This window comes from Amphichorda felina, assembly GCF_050947745.1.
Source record: "Amphichorda felina strain 45539 chromosome Unknown scaffold_8, whole genome shotgun sequence".
In the NCBI taxonomy this organism is placed as follows: domain Eukaryota; kingdom Fungi; phylum Ascomycota; class Sordariomycetes; order Hypocreales; family Bionectriaceae; genus Amphichorda; species Amphichorda felina.
In genome coordinates, this window is record NW_028145042.1 from 970,342 (window position 1) to 991,835 (window position 21,494).

General features: G+C 56.4%; 10 protein-coding genes across 10 annotated transcripts; 7 read left to right on the forward strand and 3 right to left on the reverse strand.

Annotated features, from left to right (window-relative positions):
* Window positions 1–2,351: 2,351 nt before the first annotated feature.
* Window positions 2,352–2,945, forward strand: ACO1O0_007981 (SANT/Myb-like DNA-binding domain-containing protein; the record flags this gene model as incomplete). Its single annotated transcript, XM_083197347.1, has 1 exon — window positions 2,352–2,945. One exon carries the CDS (start codon window positions 2,352–2,354, stop codon window positions 2,943–2,945), a length of 594 nt encoding a protein of 197 aa, XP_083046815.1.
* A 1,471-nt stretch (window positions 2,946–4,416) lies between these two features.
* PAN5 (ketopantoate reductase PanE/ApbA C terminal-domain-containing protein) lies at window positions 4,417–5,703 on the reverse strand (the record flags this gene model as incomplete). The annotated part of the gene is made up of 1 exon (XM_083197348.1): window positions 4,417–5,703. One exon carries the CDS (start codon window positions 5,701–5,703, stop codon window positions 4,417–4,419), a length of 1,287 nt encoding a protein of 428 aa, XP_083046816.1.
* An 899-nt stretch (window positions 5,704–6,602) lies between these two features.
* On the forward strand, window positions 6,603–10,064 carry rhp26 (DNA-dependent ATPase RAD26; the record flags this gene model as incomplete). Its single annotated transcript, XM_083197349.1, has 1 exon — window positions 6,603–10,064. The coding sequence occupies one exon, from the start codon at window positions 6,603–6,605 to the stop codon at window positions 10,062–10,064; it is 3,462 nt and encodes a 1,153-aa protein (XP_083046817.1).
* A 496-nt stretch (window positions 10,065–10,560) lies between these two features.
* Window positions 10,561–11,201, reverse strand: RPS14B (40S ribosomal protein uS11; the record flags this gene model as incomplete). Its single annotated transcript, XM_083197350.1, has 4 exons — window positions 10,561–10,712; window positions 10,784–10,967; window positions 11,025–11,074; window positions 11,135–11,201. 4 exons carry the CDS (start codon window positions 11,199–11,201, stop codon window positions 10,561–10,563), a joined length of 453 nt encoding a protein of 150 aa, XP_083046818.1.
* A 323-nt stretch (window positions 11,202–11,524) lies between these two features.
* Window positions 11,525–13,043, forward strand: RPL7 (60S ribosomal protein uL30; the record flags this gene model as incomplete). The annotated part of the gene is made up of 4 exons (XM_083197351.1): window positions 11,525–11,535; window positions 12,075–12,186; window positions 12,364–12,530; window positions 12,584–13,043. 4 exons carry the CDS (start codon window positions 11,525–11,527, stop codon window positions 13,041–13,043), a joined length of 750 nt encoding a protein of 249 aa, XP_083046819.1.
* Window positions 13,044–13,338: 295 nt separating this feature from the next.
* Window positions 13,339–14,133, reverse strand: ISA2 (HesB/IscA family protein; the record flags this gene model as incomplete). The annotated part of the gene is made up of 2 exons (XM_083197352.1): window positions 13,339–13,713; window positions 13,786–14,133. The coding sequence occupies 2 exons, from the start codon at window positions 14,131–14,133 to the stop codon at window positions 13,339–13,341; spliced, it is 723 nt and encodes a 240-aa protein (XP_083046820.1).
* A 338-nt stretch (window positions 14,134–14,471) lies between these two features.
* On the forward strand, window positions 14,472–17,176 carry NIP1 (translation initiation factor eIF3 core subunit c; the record flags this gene model as incomplete). The annotated part of the gene is made up of 3 exons (XM_083197353.1): window positions 14,472–14,832; window positions 14,884–15,860; window positions 15,917–17,176. The coding sequence occupies 3 exons, from the start codon at window positions 14,472–14,474 to the stop codon at window positions 17,174–17,176; spliced, it is 2,598 nt and encodes an 865-aa protein (XP_083046821.1).
* Window positions 17,177–17,914: 738 nt separating this feature from the next.
* ACO1O0_007988 (aldo/keto reductase) lies at window positions 17,915–19,057 on the forward strand (the record flags this gene model as incomplete). The annotated part of the gene is made up of 2 exons (XM_083197354.1): window positions 17,915–18,079; window positions 18,146–19,057. The coding sequence occupies 2 exons, from the start codon at window positions 17,915–17,917 to the stop codon at window positions 19,055–19,057; spliced, it is 1,077 nt and encodes a 358-aa protein (XP_083046822.1).
* A 290-nt stretch (window positions 19,058–19,347) lies between these two features.
* ACO1O0_007989 (wax synthase family protein) lies at window positions 19,348–20,632 on the forward strand (the record flags this gene model as incomplete). The annotated part of the gene is made up of 2 exons (XM_083197355.1): window positions 19,348–20,099; window positions 20,158–20,632. 2 exons carry the CDS (start codon window positions 19,348–19,350, stop codon window positions 20,630–20,632), a joined length of 1,227 nt encoding a protein of 408 aa, XP_083046823.1.
* A 480-nt stretch (window positions 20,633–21,112) lies between these two features.
* Window positions 21,113–21,436, forward strand: ACO1O0_007990 (uncharacterized protein; the record flags this gene model as incomplete). Its single annotated transcript, XM_083197356.1, has 1 exon — window positions 21,113–21,436. One exon carries the CDS (start codon window positions 21,113–21,115, stop codon window positions 21,434–21,436), a length of 324 nt encoding a protein of 107 aa, XP_083046824.1.
* Window positions 21,437–21,494: the final 58 nt, after the last annotated feature.

The following is a 21,494-nucleotide window of genomic DNA, read 5'->3' on the forward strand; positions in this document are numbered from 1 at the left end:
CGTAGAACCCTGCGCGTCACGGCCCAGCATCACAATTGCACCGCCCCAGCTTCACTCTTGTTATTATTTTCCCGACCCCAAATCACGTTCGAGGGGCCCCAGCTGCCCAGGATTCTCAATGGATAATAGTGTCTTTGTTTGGGCTGGGCTTCAAAATCCTCCCCTGGCTTGCGTCTTCTGCCTCGACTCGACTAGCTAGGGTCACTTGTGGATTGTGCTATTGGCTCTTGATACCTAGTCTTTCCTCACCGACCCGACGGAGGCGGCAGGTCAAGGCGATCTCCTCTCACATCTTCCGCCCCAGCAATCCCCTGCTCTCTAGGCAGAGTGTCTCCCAACCTTGTCAAGCTTCACCCGTCGCCCCTCTCGTTGGCCCCTCCGAGGGCCCCAAACCGTTGCTGGCCTGTTGTCGATCCAGAGACCGGCGGCCATACATAGTATTAATGACGTGGGTCCTGCAAAGTTGGGCTGCAAACACCGCTTTTCGCCTCTCCTCCATGCATGTATGTACCGTTGATTTTACAACCATGACCCTTGTCGCCTTGTCAAGTGTCAACGGTCACGACCGAGACGTGACGGGGTTCATCTCACAGCTGTCTTCGCTCTTCTCAATGGGGAATTCATCTCCTTAATCCCGTGAGGATGGTTCTCTTTGCTGGTGTATTTTGGGCTTTGTCCCCGGCGAAGTCCAATAATAATGGCAAGGAAATCCCTACAGCTAGCTGCCCCTCACCCGCCCGCGTGTCCAAGATGCCATCTGCCTCGACATTCTGGGTGAGATGAAGCGTAAACTAATATTAGTGTGGGTCGGCCCAAGGCTCTGCGGAGTCTGCTCCGAGAATTATTACGCGGGCCCAATGGTTCACTGATCTGCTTTCCTCTGGAAGTCAAGCAGGAGTTCACCAATCGCTTTTGTATTAGCTCTTGTTTCATCTTTGTGCTATCTGTGGCGTCCGAGTCCAACACATTCTTCTGGATTTTCTCTGAGCTTCGAAGCCTCGTAGCAAAAAGGTCTCGGCGGGCCATGCTGTAATAGAAGCCATGCTGGGATACTTGGACATGCTGCTTGCCGCTCTCGACCTTTGGGCGTGGGTGTCGCCCCAGGGGACCCCAGTTGCATCTTGCCTCAAGCCTCATGGGATTAGGTTCAGGGTCTTTGGCAGCACCGGCGTCATACCTCTGTTTCTAAATTGGGCAACGTAGGGCCGGATGCATAATTGCCTTCGTAATGCTGGCTTTGGCGCCATCCAAGAAGGGTAGCCGTGGTCCGCAGGCAAGTCCAGGAACAGGACAGGGTCCCAGTTCAAAGGGTTTGATGGATCTGCTTTAATAAGAGAGAAAGCTCTGCATATGTTGGGCTCCTGGCGTAGGCCAACATCCTCTTGCTTCCCCTCGTTTCTTTGTTTTTACTTAACACACAGTTGCTGTGATAATGCAACATCTGTCACATCCGAGGAGTTGATGAAGCGCCTGCTCCCCGTCACTCGTTTACAATCAAACCGGAACTCCGCAGAGAAATGCTTGGGCCCACGTCTGAGGCTTGAACTTGAAACAACCGGCAAAGATACCTTCCAAGGGCAGTGTCTTTGGTTGGTCTGGGCCTCTGTGTATTCGGAAAACTATTCTCGCTTTACCATCGGCCCAAAAATCTTCTCCTTCATCAACACACCGATCAATATCAATCGTGATCACCGAGGCGAAGAGTGCGTCACGGGCTTCTCCAACTCTGGACACCAAAACCCCAACCCTGAGGTGCGTGGCTAGCCAAGACACGACCTTCCTCACAGTCGGATGAAAGGGCGTGGATACCTGGCAGGCTATAACAGTGGCCACTTATAGGCTGGGTGCCAAACTTGCGCAGTATCGAACCTAGTCCCGCGATTAAAGCCGCTGAAGCTGCCCGCTCAACTTGCCAACATACTCTTTGCTCGCGGCCCATAGTGGCTCCCATAAGCCAGACCATTACTCCCCACGATTCAGTGACCGGCCAGAGCGGCGAGCTCGGGCAGGTCCCATGTGTCGACGGCAGGCTGGCGGGCGACTACTCCCAAGACGGGCCTCACCACCATGTGGAATATCACGACAACGGGGGCCAGCTAGCCCAACAGAGCCAGAACCAGAGTCAAAGCCAGAGCCACCAAGGCTACAACCCCTCTAGTCAGTCGCACTACCCACACCAGCGGCCGTACAGACATTCTATGCAGCAACCGGGACCGCCTCCGCCCCCTGGTGTGATCCACGAAGCGGGCCACGATGCGCACCATGGCCTTACCCCAGATCGTACTCCGGTGATGCCGCAGCACCAGCCTCCACAGCACCCTCCCCATCATATACTTCTGGATACATCGCACATGGGTCATCAGCGTATAGGGACGCCTCAGTTCGACCCTACAAGCTCCGTCATGACTCCGATTTACCAGCCGATGGCGACCCCGACGCAGACCCACGGCCACCACGGTCCTAGAGGCACCAAGAGACTGCGCACAGAAGACCTCGACATGCCCGTCCATGCCATGCCCCATCTCGAGCATCCGCAGCTTGCGGGCATGCATAGTGTTCACCTGGGAGCGGGGTACGCACAATCAGCGACAGCAACGACACCTTCCGTTCCACAGCCGCCCCCTGCCCATCATCATCATCGGCTCCCGGACTCGGAGCCCTCAGCAAACCTGCTGCGCCGGGAGGAGGGTGGAGGTGCGCCAAGTGTAGTAGGACAGGAGGGGATGCCCGAGCCGGCCCAGCGCCCGAAGGGACCGAAGCTGAAGTTCACGACGGAGGATGACCAGCTGCTCATCGAGCTGAAGGAGCAGAAGAACCTGACCTGGAAGCAAATCGCCGACTTCTTCCCCGGCCGGTCATCAGGGACGCTGCAGGTGCGATACTGCACCAGGTTGAAAGCTAAAACAAAGCAATGGAACGAGGACATGGTAAGCCCAAACCCATAAGTGGGATGTGGTCCCTTGGAAACAGCTGCCAGCGTTGTGTTGTCCAAGTTCCAACAGACGTGGTAAATGGGAGTTGAAAACTGATCATGTACCAGGACCGAAAGCTCCGCACCGCCTTGGACGACTACGATAACGAGAAGTGGCGCATCGTCTCCAGCAAGCTTGGCGCAGGGTTTACTCCAGCTGCTTGCCGGGAGAGGGCTGATCAGCTGTGGGGAGGCGGCCCAGTTGATTTCGGAGGGACTTCATCGCCCCCTGATGTATCTAATGCGCAACCAAGTGGTGAACTGTACCCGCAACATCTTAGTTGATGGAGTGGGTGTCCAGCTAGCCAGACGAGTGCGAAGATGAGGAGGCGTATTGTGACCTGCCCCCCTCTTCGCGTTGATAGCCCACACGATGATTTGACGACGATGATATGACGAGCATACGGGAGTTTGGATTTCGAAGAACAAAAAGAAGAGCCTAGATGGAAGGCGCGCTCACGCGAAGACGATACGAGTACCATATCCAACGCGACTACTAGGTTGCACGGCTGGATGATATAATTACGACAATACCGTCCTTTCGGGATGCAAATATTAATATCTTTATCTACCTCTTTGGGCGGTAGAAAAGGGGAGAGGAGGGGGGGGGGGGGGGGGGGTTCGCTTTTCGTGGAGGACCCAACGACGCTTATTTGCGGCTACTAATTCTTGAAATTTACGACAATGGCACTGGGAACAGGACGATGGATTTGGAAAAGATAAAACGGGAACGACGGGCGGAAAGGGGATACGACGTGGATTAATCTGGCGGGTAGTACTGGCCTAGGAAAGGAACCTGGCAGCGGTATCGGATGTCGAATCGGACTGAGAATGTCACTATCTTGGGGGCTGGGTGGATAGCAATGCCGAGTCATTTTAACCATGGCTCTTTGATACGAGGTCAAGGGATCCTAGCCTGAGCAAGGCGCTTTTAGGCCGTTGCCAGGCGCGCCTGGCCATGGGCCGGGTCTGTCTCGTTACGAAGTACATAGTAGATCCCAGATTTATGGCCGGTAACTTGTTTGGACCGAGGCACATACCATATATCAGAGAATACACTTCCAATATCAGGCAAGGAAGTATCCCAGTGACACATCCAGGATTTCTCCAAAGCGGCCGTGGTTGTCACGGTGACTGCGGTGGGTTGCCCAACATGGGATGTCCCACCGACAATATTCGCAGCTGTTATTCGCTTGAACGGTTATTCATTTCAACCGTTCGGCGCGAGAGAATTCTATATCAGAAGTACTATTATAGGGTTGTATCCGGCATTGCGACGTCGGACTAGGGTTGCCACTGCGTAATTACCAACCACAAGAGTATGTAGCATTCACATGAGAGATGTTCGAGGCCTATAACACCGGAAATTGAAAGTGCACATTTAGTTGTTCATCTCGGGCTTGTGCCTATTCGGGTACGTATATCTACGGAGTGGTATGCATCACCTATCCTGATATAGCCTTGCCAAGCTCGGCCCGGTCCAGGGTCCTTCCGCTCTCGACAATGTCGATCAGCGCCTGGTGGCCGGATACATCCAGGTCTTGGCCAAGGAAGCGAGCCATGTCGACGATCCAGCCGTTGAAATCTCGTATCTCCGTCTTCTTGCCTGCGTTGACATCCTGCAACATGGAACTGGTGTTCTCTCCCACCTGGTACCCGACCCTCCATAACATTTCTCTGAGAGGCGCCACGGCGAAGCGGTCCGTCAGTCGCTTGCGCGTGGCCTCCAAGCTCTCGTCCCTGGGAGTCGTGCCTGTTGCGCTAGAGTTGACGAGGATGTCGGCTGTGCTTGGGTGATTTATAAGTGCCTGGTAGACCTTGCTCGTCTCCTGTAACAGCCGGTCCATAGCTTCGACTAATACGCCGGACTCCTCGCCGAAGAGCACTCCGTTCTTACACCGCAGTATAGCGGTCATGGGGTTGATGACCAAGTTAATAACCAGCTTCTCCAGCTGCAGCACCCACAGGTCCGCCTGTGACACGCGCCGCGAATTGAGCCCCGGTGCCGTCGCAACTGTCTCGAGGAGATACTCACCGCCCAGCGGGGAGGCCGGGCTGGGCAGCACGAGGCCGACCTTGGAATCCGCCGGGGCCGTGAGCACGCTGCGGAAGGGCCCCAGCGAGGTGACGCCGTGGGTGGTGATGCAGGCGGCGAAGCTGGGGGCGTCGCCGTCTGGCCAGCGGTGCGCCGTGTACGCCGGGCCGTGGGGCGGCCACAGCTTGGACATGCCGTTCTGGGCAAAGGCGACGGTGCTGGAGGCGTCGAGGTAGCGCCTCAGGCGGTCTGCCTCGTGGAGGGCGGGACTGGCCTTGGTGGCGATGATGAGGTTTTTGATGGGGCCGATTTCCCTCGCGGAGCCCTGGTCGGTGGGGGGATCGTCGGTCCAGTACTCGACGTCTAAGCCCTCGTGCGTCCTCTCCACGACGGTGCCTCCATTGCGAGTGATTTCAATGCCGGGGTTGGTAGTCCAGTGGGCGAGGAGGTCTGGGCGGTGGAGGACGAGGGTGATGGGCGGGGGCTTGGGATGGTGGCGGACGAGATGGGCGGCGTAGAGGCGGCCGATGTTTCCGACTCCAAGTATGAAGATGCGGCGGGGATCCTGGGGGGTTGGTGGAGAGACCTGAGAAGTTGGGGTCCGGCTGTAAATTCTTGGGGCTGGGGAGTGGTCGTTGAGGAGGGAGGTGAGCCAGGGAGGACGGGATGAATCGCTGGAGTAGGGCCGTGAAGACATGTTGGCTGTTATTAATGACCGCGGGGAGGGAGTATGCCTCGAGTTGTGTGAAATGGACCGCGTGATGACTGGACTCGCGTACCAGGGCATTGGTATCTTCTTCTATTCTTCTCGTCGGGCTGGAAGGAGTGGAGGTTGAATCAGAATGGACGGTGGCTTGAAAGGACGAAAGAAACAAGACCCAACATCAAATCACTATGGAGAGTGGCGCTTTCATTATACGTGCAATTCATTGAGCCTCATGGGGATGAATAATATAGGGACGAAGCCTCGAGGGTGTTGGCGCGCAAAAGGTATCATCTGCATTATGGTCTAGGGAGGAGAGAAACTGTTAGTGCAACCGCCAGCCTCTCTCAAGGCATCGACGAGGGACTTTGGGACGAGTTGCGCTGTGGAGCCCCATCCGCTGAATCGTGCACCAATCAGCCAATCAGTGCACGCATCTTCCCCAAACACCCTGCAGATCTGTGCAAAATGCACTAATGGCTTTGTGCACGCCACTGTGAATCTCAGCCTCATCAACTTCACGGGTTTCGTTCTCCCAGTGCGTCATCGCCCTGGAACTTTTCACTTACAATCTCACGGGTTAAGCTTCTGCTTTGCGTCGCATCCCGCTTCTAATCTTCCTTATTTATATTTTGAACACATTTGGTCATAGGCGTCTCATGGTCATGCGTTGAGCGTCAACGCCGAGGATTCTCTGGCAGTGGTGGACCTGCGGTGCCCATCGCCAAGTTCACGGTCTCGTCGCCTCTCTTTGACAACCTCCTACGGGACGCAGAGTAGCTCAACGTGTCCACGCCTTGCGTCTTATGACTTGAGGAATATTATTTTCAACTTTGAGGAGTTTTGACTCCGACGCCGCCGTCTCAAGACTTTTTTCTCCCTCGCTCACAGTCATGGCTTCTGAACCCCCAGAGTCACCAGAAAATGGTGGCGAATCACGACAGGACTTGGTTGGAAAGATGGTAGCTGCAGCTCACGAGGAAACCAACACCGCCGACAAAACTACACCAGGTCATTCCGAAGTCACAGGCATGAACGAAGACGATGCACTGAGAGACTTAGCTGGTGCTGTTCGGGACCAGAATGAACTGGAGCGAGACATCACGGTTCAGGCCAACGCGGCCCTAAACGAGGCCGAGGACAAGAAGGACCAGAATCGCATCGACAAGTTGGATTCCGCCAGACAACGTCTGCAGCTCCAACTTGATCAAGAGAAGAAGCGGTTGGAGCGCTTCGCAAATAACCCATACAAGACTCGCAATATTCAAAAGACGATAGACAAGTTGGAGAACGAGATTCGCCAAGTCACCAGTGACATATCAGACTTTCAGAATCGCATGAAGAAGCGCAATGACGAGAATCCGCTAGAACAGCAGGGCGGGAAGTCTAAGAGGCACCCCGGCGAGAGCCAGTATGATTTTCTCGTCCGCACGGGCAAGATCACTCCCTTTGCCAAGATTGGCGGACCTCGTCCACCAGGGCTCGAAAGCGAGCTCGCCAGTGCCATTTTGGAGGCAGAGGATGAAGCGGCGGCAAAGGGACTCGACTATGAGGACGAGGGGCCGGTGTCGCATCAGCAGCTGCGAATGCCAGGCTTCTCAGAGGAGGTTGAGAAGGTTGAGCCGGCCCTGTCTGCCCCGTCTGCTGCCGCTGTTGAAAGCGAGTTCTCCTTGCGGCCAAGGAAGAAGAAAAAGACTCGAAGAGAGCGCAGTCCGTCTGGGGATTTCCAGCCTTCCGAAGAGTCCGCATCAGATGTCGACACCACAGTTTGGCAACAGGGCAACGAGGACGATCTCATTCGTGAGGAGCGTCGCAAGACCAAATCCAAAGCCAAGACACAAGAACAGGGAACTGTTGATCTTAGCAAGATGGACGATGGAAATGAGGCTATGTACAAGAAACGGCTCAAGGATTGGGTTACACGAAGAAGTCGAGCCAGACGGGCTCGGAGGCAGAGCACAGGTGTAGCGTCACAAGAAGGTTACGTCAGTGACCCAGAAGAAGAGGAGTGGTTCAAGCCTGCGCCAGACAAACCTGATAATGTCATTGATGACGGCATCAGACTTCCTGGGGACATTTACTCGACGCTCTTCGGATACCAGAGGACCGGCGTCCAATGGCTGGTCGAACTATACAAGCAGCAGGTAGGCGGCATCATTGGAGACGAGATGGGTCTTGGAAAGACTGTTCAGCTCATCGCTCTCATCGCCGCCCTCCATTATAGCAAGAGGCTTAAGCGTCCTGTCCTTGTTGTCGCTCCGGCTACTCTTCTCCGACAGTGGGTCGCTGAATTCCACCGCTGGTGGCCGCCTCTACGTGTGGCCATTCTTCATTCCTCAGGGAGCGGCATGATGAACCCTGAGCGGGAGGATGCGTATGACCTCGACACCTTCCGGCGAGGCTCCCGGGCTGCAGGAAGCGCTAGGACGGTCAAACGAATCGTTGACGGTGTCGTGAACTACGGTCACGTTCTAGTGACAACGTACACTGGTCTCCAAACCTATGCCGATGTGCTACAGCCGGTGGAATGGGAATATGCCGTGCTGGATGAGGGCCACAAGATTCGCAACCCCAACGCTGAAATCACCATCACCTGCAAGGAGTTATACACCCGGAACAGAATTATCCTGTCAGGGACTCCGGTGCAGAACAACTTGACCGAGCTGTGGTCACTATTTGACTTTATCTCCCCCATGCGTCTGGGGAATTTGATGGAATTTCGAGAGCAGTTTGAGATTCCCATCAAGCATGGCGGGTACGCAAATGCCTCCAACTTTCAGGTTGTCCAAGCCGAGCAGCGGGCAGAAATTCTCAAGAACTCCATTAGCAAATACCTGCTTCAGAGACTCAAGGTTGATGTCGCAGCAGACTTGCCCGAGAAGACGGAGCAGGTGCTCTTCTGCAAGCTCACCGAGGGACAGCGTCGGGCATATGAGACGTTCATCAAATCAGAAGAGGTCACGGCCATCCTGGACAAACGTCGTCAGTCGTTGTATGGGATCGATATCCTCCGCAAGATTTGCAACCACCCGGACTTGCTTGACAAGAACCTGAGCTACAAGGCCGGCTACCAGTATGGGAGTCCGCACTTGTCTGCCAAGTTGCAGCTCACCAAGGACTTGCTGCAGAAAGTCATGATTCCAAATGGCCACAAGACTTTGCTCTTTTCTCAAGGAAAGCAGATGTTGAACATCATCGAAAAATGCATCAAGGAGTGTGGCATTACCTATGTCAGGATGGACGGCGATACGCCAATCGAACAACGTCAACCGATGATTGACAGATTCAACGAGGACCCCGACATTCACGTTTTCCTCATGACCACGCGGACAGGCGGCCTAGGCACCAACCTCACAGGCGCGGACCGCATCATCATCTTCGATCCGGATTGGAATCCTTCCACTGACCTGCAAGCTCGCGAGCGGGCTTGGAGACTAGGGCAGGTCAGGCCGGTCAAGATCTATCGACTAATGACAGAGGGGACCATTGAGGAAAAGATCTATCATCGCCAGATTTTCAAGCAATTCATGACCAACAAGGTCCTGAAGGACCCCAAGCAGCGCAGCTCGTACGACCTGTCTGATCTCTACGATCTCTTCACTTTCACCCCTGGTGACTCGGCCGGTGAGCGAAGTGCAATCTTCCAAGGAGCAAAAGTCGATATGACTGCAGACCAGCAGGCTGGGGAATCCAACGGGACAGAGTCACCAAAAGTCGGACAAAGCCGTGGTGGCGACGACGAACAGAAAGAACTTCAAAAAATGAGCGGCCTTGCTGCTGTAGAGGAGTTCAAGGAGGACAAGTCCGTCCATGACGAGAGGCGCATGCTGGAAGGGATTTTTGCACGCTCCGTCGGCAGCGCCTACGACCATGAGCAGATTGTCAACGGACCTCAGAAGGCCGAGCCTGACATTGACGTTCTTCGGAAGGCGGCTAAAGAGGAAAGTCGATCAGCCGCTATCCACCTTCGCCGGGCTGGCGAGGAGGCCGACCGTGTTCCAATCGGCACTGTCACATGGACAGGCGAGATCGGGCAGCGACCTGGCCCGAGTCGTCGTCGTGGGGGCCCCAGCTCTGCGGGTGTTATGAACAACCTTGCGGACCGTCAGGGGTTGAGCCCTGCCAGCCCGTCGAGGAACATGAAGGCCAAGGATTTCATGCCATTGATCAAGACTTTCATCGCAAGACAGGGTGGTAAGGCTGTGACGAAGATGCTGGTCGATCACTTTGGACCTTACTGCCAAGGGGAGAAGCAGAACGACGAGTTTCGAAAGGCTCTGGAGACGGTGGCGGAGATCAGTCAGCGTGGGAGCTACGGGAGGTCGGTTTGGACTCTGAAACAGGGGTCCAAGTAGATACAAGGGGTTGATTTTTGGCGCATCATGTTTAAAGCATGGAGTATGGGGTTTGTTTTTATAACGGGGTATTTAGACAAGAACAAGATCATGGGCCATGTTGCAATTCTGCTACACGTCACCTCGATAAACACTGCAATACAACTTTGCCAAGGGGGTTCATGTGCGACTCTTCATAACTCATCAATTCTCTTCTTTTTTGGGCAATATTGCTTGCTTTTCACATGCTGCCTCACGCATTGGTAAAGAGGTCTGGTGGGGAGAGTTCGTTTCATGGGCCTTCTTCGGGCGAATTCATAAACTGTCTACAGCTCGCCGAGTCCCAGGCCATTCATGATGAGCCTGGTGACAAAGCGAGGTAGAATGGAGACCAGGCGCAAAAGCCGTTCTCCGCGTCTTTTCTCAACGCCACCAGAGAAACCAGACAGCGATAAGCCCCCCATTCCAGCAACCAAAGAGCCAGCTGGCAGCGTCTCTCTTCCCTTGCGCGAGCAATTTAGAGACGACGACCACGGCGACCACCCTTGCGGCGGGTAGAGTCGGAGGGCGTGGGGGTGACGTCCTCAATGCGGCCAATCTTCATGCCGGCACGGGCCAGGGCACGGAGAGCGGACTGGGCACCGGGTCCGGGGGTCTTGGTACCGTTACCTGAAGAGGGGTTCCCGTTAGTATCCTGGCGAAAGAGGACCTGAGGTCGTTGAGAAAGAGGGGTTACATACCACCAGTGGCGCGGATCTTGATGTGCAGAGCGTTGATGTTCAGCTCCTTGCACTTGGCGGCGACGTCCTGGGCAGCCAGCATGGCAGCGTAGGGGGAGGACTCATCACGATCGGCCTTGACCTTCATGCCACCAGTGACACGGACGATGGTCTCGCGGCCGGAAAGATCGGTGACGTGGACGAACTATAAATTCGGAGGAGTCAGATGAGCACATCGCTGAGAAGTTCCAGCAAAACTCACGGTGTCGTTGAAGGAGGCGAAGATCCTGGCGACGGCGAACGTCAGCTGCCCTAGAAAGACGGTCAGCGCGCGTGCTTCGGCGACAAGACATTAAATCTGGCGAGTTGTACCTTCGCGGGTGGAGGGACCCAGGGAGATGTTCTCCTGGGGAGCACGGGCGACCTTCTTGGGAGGCATGTTGGGATTGGAGGCGTCTGGTTTCTCGGTAACGGCTTGACGGTTCGAGATCAGAATCACCAAGTCGAATTGTCGAGATGCACCAGTGTGGTGGTGGAGTTTGGCCTCTGGGCGGTGGGGTGCGGCAGAACAAGCAAGAATTGTGGTGGTGGGCTCCAAGCAAGCCCTGCCCTACCCGATTTTTTTTTTTGCGGTGAGCGGGCGGCTCCACCCAGTGGAGGGAAAAAAAAACCAAGGGGACCACTACATACGTCTTTCTCCCGACCTCCTTCACGACGACCGACAAACCAACTAACCGACAATCACCAGCCAACGCCGTCAAAATGGGTGTCGTGTATGTCCTCCCTCCATGAACGAACGTGCGATATGGGCAATTGCCCGGTCCCGAGTTTCTCGCAGATCTGCCGTGGTCCATTCGCTGGGCTTGTCGACTGTCTCCTAAGCCATGCTTTGGAGATGGCCTGACCTGCCAGCTCGATCTTTCCCAGACTTCTTTTTATCCTTTGCTCAGGTCTGGAACATGGCTTGACAATGGATGGGAGATATTCGGGGTGTTGGGGATGAAGAGCAGCTGCTTCTTCGCCCTGAAATACATTGTTGCGTCGACGGAGCACCTGAAGGCTGAAAATGCCTAGCCGGTGTACCGCTCGCCATCACCTGTTTCCTGAACTTGGTTCGGGGTGTTGTCGGATGAGAATTCTGAGGGTGCCTGCTGGCTTGGAAACTTGCCCACGCCCTCAATCTCACTGATTAAATTCATTTCGAGTCAGCCAAAGCAGAGAATGTTGCCTCCCAGCTGCAGTTCTCGCGCCGGCGCTCTATTCCATACCTCGCATGGTATGCTGGGCTACGTACTGATCTGATTGCCTCTAGTTCCGCTCCTACCAAGGACCAGATCCTGGTTCCTGAGACCCTCCTCAAGAAGCGCAAGAGCCAGGAGAAGGCCCGCGCTGAGCGCACCGCCGCCGCTCAGAAGAAGAAGGCTGTATGTACTACCACACCCCGCGCTCCCCTCACCGCATAATGATGCACAACACACATCTTCAACTAGACTACGGTCAATGCTGTTGAACGTTAACCTTCTTTCGGGTCTGAACTTTGCCTGATTGAGCCACTTCATCTTTACATCAATCTTGGAAACAGGAGCTAACAGCTTCAACAGGGCAGCAAGGAGAAGCGCCAGGTCATCTTCAAGCGTGCTGAGAAGTACATCAAGGAGTACCGCGATGCTGAGCGCGAGAAGATCCGTCTCGCCCGCGTTGCCCGCGCCGACGACTCTGCCTACGTCCCCGCTGAGGCTCGTCTGATCTTCGTTGTCCGCATCAAGGGGTATGTAAACCATCTTTGGTATCGGGAGGGCACCATCGCTAATTCCACTGTAGTATCAACAAGATTGCCCCCAAGCCCCGCAAGATCCTCCAGCTCCTGCGTCTCCTCCAGATCAACAACGGTGTCTTCATCAAGGTCACCAAGGCCACCACTGAGATGCTCAAGGTTGTCGAGCCCTGGATCGCCTACGGTTACCCCAACCTCAAGTCCGTCAAGGAGCTCGTCTACAAGCGCGGATACGGAAAGGTCAACAAGCAGCGCGTTGCCCTGACTGACAACGCCATCATCGAGGAGAACCTCGGCGAGTACGGCATTGTCTGCATGGAGGATCTCATCCACGAGATCTACACCGTCGGCCCCAACTTCAAGCAGGCCTCCAACTTCCTGTGGCCCTTCAAGCTCAGCTCCCCCACCGGTGGCTTCCGCCCCCGCAAGTTCAAGCACTTCATCGAGGGTGGTGACCTTGGCAACCGTGAGGAGGCCATCAACGGCCTCATCCGCCAGATGAACTAAGCTTTCGTCTCATGAAAAGGGCTGGTTTTAGGCGATGGTCGGTTACACTCAAAACTTTGGCATGGTTGCTCGGCGTTTGTTTCGGACAAGATTTTAGTGGAAATTGATTCCCCGATGAATGACATAACACATGAGCTTCCATATTTACACCCTGTGACATTTTGCTTCTATTATTGTGATGCCGTGCTGTTTACCATTTTGACGTCTAGCCTTTGCCCTTCGCCCAACATGTGTTTCTCATATCATTTACAGGTTTATGCTGTGATTGTGTCCTCGCATCGGTGTAGTGTAAATATTACATCTTGATATCGAAGCTGCTGCCACAGCCGCAGCTACTTGTAGCATATGGGTTGTCCACAATCTTGAACTGCGACCCAATAAGCTCCATGGTGAAGTCGACCTTGCTCCCCTTGAGTAGCTCTAACGATGGCTCATCGAGGATTATTCTCGGTGCATCCTTCTGCGGCGTGGTCTGGGCATCGGCTTCGTCGGGGGCGAACTCGAAGATGATGTTGTCCTCGCTTACAACCTCAGACCACTTTGGGGAGTCCTTGGCAGGTATCGTCACAAGGCTCATGAGATACTGGAAACCATGGCACCCGCCGCTCTCAACCTGTATCCGTAGGGCGAGGTTCGGGTTTGCGTCCTTGGCCATAATTTGGGAGAGGCGCTGTCCTTTGTTAGTTATTTCATATCGTTATGTCGGGGGCAAGTCCCGGAAAGGGTTTCGGATGTAGCGTACTGTAGCAGCACGTGGCGTGATCTCGAGCACCATCTCTTTCCCGTCCTCATCTTTAACGGGGTTTTGGACGCAGACTGTTGCTCGCCGAGCGGCCGAGACTGTAAAGCTCCGCCTCGGGCCACATCGTATCGTAGATCCGAAAGCTCGTAGGGCGGAAGAGGTTAAGTCAGAGTACGAGGTTCGGGCGGCTGAGGCGCTGGGTCGCAGGACGGACCGCGGGACGAGGAACTCTAGGGGAGCACCGGAGCTTTGTACTGCTGGTGCTGACGCAGTGGAGTAAAAGCTGCGGTTCGCAAGACGAAGAAACGACCTGGCGGTCGGCGCATTTGCGCAGCGTAGAGGCATCATGGTTGGCGCTTTGGGTGGTTTGTTTCCGCTGAGAAATGGCACTTTGGGCGGCGTACGATAGGTCCCGTCAAATTGCCGTTGATGTCAGTCGATTTTCCGGGCCTCCTCGGTGACCGGTCGGACTGGCTGACATAAGCCAACGGTTCAGGAGCAAAGAAAACCCAGAGGTACGTACCTTATCGTTCTAGCCCCAAGATGCACGCCCCCACTTGCCCACCAAAAATCAGTAATTTTCGAGTTTCCCTTGCCTTCAACCCCGCGCATCTGCGAATCTCGCCAGACGACCCTTCAACGGCCAGGACCAGCGTCTAGGAATAAACAACAGTCCATCGCCCAGCATGTCTCGATTTTTCCGTGGCGGAGATGACAGCTCCACCGACAGCTCCAGCGACGAGGAGGAGCTCCTCTCCGAAGAGGAGTCCGAGGAGGAGAAGCGCCAGCAAAAGGGAGATAACTCTGACGAGGACTCTGACGAGATGGAGTCCGACGAGGAAGAATCTGACGAGGATTCGAGCGATGAGGAGGAGGGCGCCAACCGATTCTTGAAGAGCGATAGCGAGGACAGTGAGGAGAGCGAGGACGAGAGGCAGGACAAGCCCATCAAGAGTGCCAAGGACAAGCGCTTGGATGAGATGCTGAAGACCATCAATCAGATTGAGAATGGCCAGAAGAATGGCGACTGGTCGCTCATCTCGACGGGTAGGAGACTCGAGGTCCTCCAATGAGAGTTAAGACTAACCATATCTCCAGAATTCGACAAGCTCAGCCGCCAGGTCACCCAGGTACAGACTGGTGGCAAGGCTCCCAAGCCGTACATCCGCATCATTGCCGAGCTCGAGGACTTCATGAACGAGGCCCTCGCGAAGGCGAAGGTCACGCCGAAGAAGATGAACGCGACCAACGCCCGAGGCCTGAACGCCATGAAGCAGAAGATTAAGAAGAGCAGCAAGGAGTACCAGAAGGAAATCGACTCGTACCGTGAGGACAAGAACGAATACATGGAGTCCTCGGACGAGGAGGTCGCCGCGCCTGCTCCTGTCAAGAAGTCCGTCAAGCTCCAGGTCGAGGCCCCTGCGGGAGAAATCTCCGAGGAGGGCTTCGCTACGGTTGGCAAGGGTGGTCGCACTCTCCAGTACACCCCCGAGAGCATCTTCAAGCACCTTCGCGGCATCCTGGAGTCTCGTGGCAAGAAGAACACCGACCGTGCTGAGCAGATTGGCGTTATGGAGAAGCTTAACGAGATTGCCAACACGCCGTACCAGCAGATCCGTGTTCTTCTCACCCTGATTTCTGCCCGTTTCGACATTGCCTCTGGATCCACCGGCGCCATGCCCCTGGAGCACTGGAAGGCTGCTGAGAAAGAGCTGTCGTCCCTTCTCACCATTCTCAACGATAACCATGACTACGTGGTTGTCGAGAACGCCGAGGAGTGGGAGGATGACGAGAAGCCCCCGACTGTGCAGCCTGGCGAGAAGTACATCAAGGTTCCCGGGAGCATCGTGTCTTACGTGGAGCGTCTTGATGATGAGCTGAGCCGCTCTCTGCAGAGCATTGACCCTCACACCTCCGAGTACATTGAGCGCCTGCAAGACGAGGGTGCGCTGTACAACATCATCTTCCGTGGTCTCCTCTACTACGAGTACCTGCGGAAGGATGCTTCGCTCGAGATCCCTCAGGAGAGTGTCAACCGCATCGTCATGAGGCGTCTGGAGCACGTCTACTTCAAGGTATGAAAGCTAGTAACATCTTGATAATTATTCCACATGCTGACTCATCATGACAGCCTGCCCAGGTCATCAAGACGTTCGAGGATAACTGCTGGAAGGCGGCCGGCGATAACGTCGAGTCTGTCATCAGCCCCCGCGCTGAGGCGCAGGACGCTAGCAACCTGGTGCACATTCTGTGCAACTACCTGTTCAACAACAGCGACGGCATTATCCGTGCCCGAGCTATGCTGTGCCAGGTCTACTTCCTTGCGCTCCACAACGAGTACTACAAGGCTCGTGACATGATGCTCATGTCGCATCTCCAGGAGAGCATTCCCAACTTCGACGTCCAGACGCAGATCCTTTACAACCGCACACTGGTCCAGGTTGGCCTGTGTGCTTTCCGCAAAGGACTGGTGTATGAGGCGCAGAACACTCTCCAGGAGATTTGCGGCAGCGGCCGCCAGAAGGAGCTGCTCGCCCAGGGTGTCATGATGCAGCGGTACAGCCAGGTCACCCCTGAGCAAGAGAGACTTGAGAAGTCGCGCCAGCTGCCGTTCCACATGCACATCAATTTGGAGCTGCTCGAGTGCGTGTACCTGACCTGCAGCATGCTGTTGGAGATTCCCCTGCTGGCGCAGACTGGCTCGTCGCCGGATGTGAAGAAGCGCATCATCAGCAAGACGTACCGCCGCATGTTGGAGTACCATGAGCGACAGATCTTCACGGGCCCGCCCGAGAACACCCGCGACCACGTCATGCAGGCGTCCAAGGCGCTTGCTGCCGGCGAGTGGAAGAAGTCGACCAACTTCATCCACAACATCAAGATCTGGGACCTGATGGCGGATACGGAAGGCATCAAGGCCATGCTCTCCAAGCAGATCCAGGAGGAGGGCCTGCGGACATACCTGTTCACGTACGCGCCCTTCTACGACACGCTCGCCATCGAGACGCTCACTAGCATGTTCGAGCTGGACGCGGCCAAGGTTTCGGCCGTGATCAGCCGGATGATCAGCCACGAGGAGCTGGCGGCGTCGCTCGACCAGGTTACGTCAACCATCATCTTCCGCAAGGGCGTCGAGCTCAGCCGTCTGCAGTCCCTGGCCCTCACCCTCTCCGACAAGGCCAGCGCGCTCATCGAGACCAACGAGCGCACTCTGGAGCACCGCACACAAGGCACATCCAATGCCTTCGACCGGCCAGGCCGTGGTCGTGGCGGACACAGGACGGGACAGCGTCCCGGCCGGGGCGGTGGCCGCGGTGGTGGCCACGCCCAACGGCAGGCTGGTGGCACGCAGTTCACCGGCGGTGCGCTGGGAGCTGCTGTCAGGGGCTAAGTATGGAGGTATCCTCGGGGGGCGTCGACGAATATACACCTTTTTATTTTGATGATGCATGGGTCGGTTTTGCTTTTAATGAATCAAAAGGCTGAGGCACGCATGAGGCGACTCGCATAGTGTTCTTAGGATGACGGAATACAATCCCGGTTCATTGTACAACCTTGGTCCTGTTTCATGTGTCTGCTTGGTGATTATGTTTATTCGGCTCTGGCAAAAGTTCAATGTACCTATGCCCAGCTTGTAACCGTTGAGTTCTTGTCACTTGTGCTAGCATGAGGACCTTGGTCCATGGATCGCCACTATGACATACGAGTTGTAACGCAAGGTGACTTGGCAACGGGGATCTTGCACCGACCGACCGAGCTCTACCCTGGAAACTCGTGTTGGTTGGACTTGTTGGCCAGTGGGGGGTTCGGGGATAGGGTCTCAAGTCCGGACCCAAGCCCGGACGGGGGAAGCTACTCCGGCCAAACCAACAGTTCAATACGGAGAAATTATCCAGACAGGCAGAGAGTCGAGTGCGTGTATTGTGGCCACTTACCCCGCTGCCCCTCACTGATGCAATTCATGCTGGCGCGGACGTGACCCCGAGGGGAGAGCAGCTATATAGCTGTCTCCAGCTCTGGATCAGTTGCTGTGTTTGCTGTGCATTCTGCTCTCTGTGCCCACCATACATACGCACTCGACCGAACTACGAGATTACAAATATTACCAATCGTCGACCTACTACCAAAGATGGCGTCCAAGGATCTCCCTCCCCGCCTCAAGGAGTCTCTGGAAAACACCAAGGTCGAGTACCGCCAGCTGGGCAAGTCTGGGCTGCGCGTCTCGGTGCCTATCTTTGGTTGCATGAGCTTCGGCGACCGCCGGACTCTGGGATGGGTCATTGAGGAGGACGAGGTGTGTTTCCCCTTTTCCCACCACTATTGTAGGGGGATCATCCAGACTCACGTTCAACAATGACAGGCTCTCCCGCTGCTCAAGGCGGCGTACGACCGCGGGCTCAACACGTGGGACACGGCCAACGTCTATTCCAACGGCGCATCGGAGGAGATCGTGGGCAAGGCTCTCAAGAAGTACCAGATCCCGCGGCACAAGGTGGTCATCATGACCAAGTGCCATTGGGCGGTGGGTGAGGATCCCCAGACGCGGCACTTTGCGCTGCGAGACGAGGTGGAGGCGTCCAAGGACTACCAGAACGCCTTCGGCCTCTCCCGCGCGGCCATCTTCCAGCAGGTCGAGGCGTCGCTGCGGCGGCTCGACACGCCGTACATCGACCTGCTGCAGATCCACCGGTTCGACCGGGCCACGCCCATCGAGGAGACGATGCGGGCGCTGCACGACCTGGTGCAGTCCGGCAAGGTGCGGTACATTGGGGCCAGCAGCATGTGGGCGACGCAGTTTGCGCGGATGCAGTTCGCGGCCGAGAAGAACGGCTGGACGCAGTTCGTCAGCATGCAGAACCAGTACAACCTGCTGTACCGCGAGGAGGAGCGCGAGATGATCCGCTTCTGCAACGACACGGGCGTCGGGCTGATCCCCTGGGCACCGCTGTGCCGCGGTCACCTGGCGAGGCCGCCGGCCGAGTTTGGGTCGACGGAGAGGAGCGCTGGCGAGGAGCCTGGCAAGCATGGGCAGTCGGCGCTGGACCGCGAGATCATCGCTCGTGTGATTGAGATTGCCGAGAAGCGCGGATGGCCCATGTCGCACGTCGCGCTGGCGTGGATCAACAAACGGGTTTCGAGTCCCATCATTGGGTTCAGCAAGGTCGAGCGTATCGACCAGGCGGCGTCGGCGAGGGGAAAGGTGTTGACCGAGGAGGAGGAGAATTACCTCGAGGAGCTGTACCAGCCCAAGGCGATTGACGGGCACCGATGATCTCCCATAGAAGTGGTGATATTTGGGCTTGTCCTGAATGATCCTACCCTACACAAAATAAGCCATTACTACGTAGTGTCTATTACTATTCGTACGTATACCAGTACTCGTACCTACATATAACTGCCCATATTCGTACCTTACTCGTCAACGATCAGACTGAGTCCAGCTGTTGTGAGACCGTCAGCTTTCAGCCCCACCATGCTGCCTTACATCGAGTGCTCGTACTACTTCTTCGAACGCACATTTTAATGGCAATTTCCCATGCATCACACGAGACAAGACCCGTCATGAACGGCCTCGATGAAACGACGGCCCTCACCACGGCCGCTGTGCTGGGCGCCTTCTTCACCGTCTTCACTACGACTCTCGTCCTTGTCCCCAAGAATGCCACCGCCCTCCGCCTGGCGGCCACAGTCGCCATGGCCTTTCTGGGCCGCCTCTTTGGTAACCTACTATGGCAGATCTTCTCTCGGCGCGGCTATCGCAGCAACTTTGTCATGCTGACCTGCGTGGGCCTGATATCCGCCTCCGAGGCCGTGCTCGTCTCGCGCGTCGACGCCGCTGAGCTGTCTCGTACTCGTAGCCATAAGGGTCATCCCCAGCCCGGCACGGCGACGCTCCTCTGGCGTGCGCTATGTCTCTTCTTCAACGTGCGCCGCGTGGGCACAATGTGGGAGATCCCCTACGTGAGACGCCGCCTGCAGCCGCAGAGCCGCACACGCTTCCTCGCGACGACGCTGGCCAGGGTTGTGGTCGTGTACCTCCTCGTCGACCTCCTGGACTGCGCGCCGCCTCCCGACCCGCGGCTCTTCGCGGAGGAGAAGCAGACGCTGTTCCACCTCGGGCGTCTGTCGGCCGAGGATGTCGTGACGCGGCTCTTGGTGTCGGCCGGGTACTGGGTCGCGTCCTTCCTCGCCATCTACCTCAACATGAGTGTCGCGGCCCTGGTGACGGTCCTGACGGGTCTGAGCAGGCCTGAGGCGTGGCCGCGGCTGAACGGGCCGCTCAGCTCTATCTACACGGTGCGCGGATTCTGGGGGTGAGTGAAAGATACGAGTACTCGTAGATATTACACATAATAGACATCACGAGGACAGATCAGATCAGACGCTGACGAGGAGAACCAGGACCTTCTGGCACCAGTCCCTGCGCATATCGCTCACCGGGTGGGCGGCCCTTGTCTCAGACAGGATCCTGCGCATCCGCCGGGGCACGCTGCCGTCGCGGTACCTGCGCCTCTTCCTGGCCTTCCTCCTCTCGGGCGTGCTGCACTGCTGCATGGACCGGGCGTTCGAGGTGGCCCCCGGGGACTGGGCGTCGGTCACCTTCTTCAGCCTGCAGGCGCTGGGCATCATGGCCGAGGATTGCGTGCAGGCCGCCACCGCGGACCTGGGTGTCCCCGCGCCGGTGCGCAGGGTCGTGGGATACGCCTGGGTGATGGCGTTCCTGTGGTGGTCGACGCCGCGGTGGTTCTACCCGGGGGCGCGCGCAGGCGATCCTGGGGACGTGGCGCCCTTCTCCATACTGCGAAGACTGCCGGGAGTCTTGGGAGGAGCCGAGGACTCGAAATAGGGGCTTGATAGGGGCTCTGAGGCTCGCCGGAGGGCCGGGCAGCCCGGGCTCTCGGAGGAGTCGGAGGAGAGACGGAGCGGGGTTGGCGAGGATTCGGCTTGTGGCCCATACATCCCGATACATAGTCGTATGATGCCTACTACATCCTAGTAGCGCTGGACATACGTGTACACTCGTCGTAGATATCATAGAGGAGGACGATCTGCCAATTGCGCAGCTCTAGGCAATGATAGTGACACACTCGGTCCCTTTAGTCATGCTCATACTGTCTCATACCCCGCCCAGATTGCGCAGCACATAAATAGTCCATAGTCGGCCAGGAGGGGCTCTGCGATGTTGAGCTCCTCCTCCATCCATCCCAGGCACATATTATTCATATTCCTCCGCACCGTACTCGCACGAGTACCACTACCACTACCAACTGCACACTACATCAACAACCACACAACATCAGGACGTCATCACAAGCTCACAACCACCATGCCTTTCATCGCCACTGTCCTGTACCCCCAGCGCGAGGGCGCCACCTTCGACATGAAGTACTACATCGACACTCACATGCCGCTGGTGAGCAGGATCTGGAGCCCCGTGGGCCTGGAGAAGTGGGAGGTGCAGAGGCTGGACGTCGGCACGGGAGGCGAGAAGCCGCCCTTCACCGTCGCAGCTCTGCTGACCTTCAAGGATGAGGCCACCTGGACGGGTGCCCAGGCACTGCCGGCCGCGGCCGAGATCTTTGGCGACATTCCCAACTTCAGCTCGGAGCAGCCCGTTCTCTTTGGGGGCAGCGTCGTGGCGACCAGCTAAGGACGGGGCGCCGTTACATACTATGTGGTACTACGAGTATTGCGTGGAACGGAGTGGG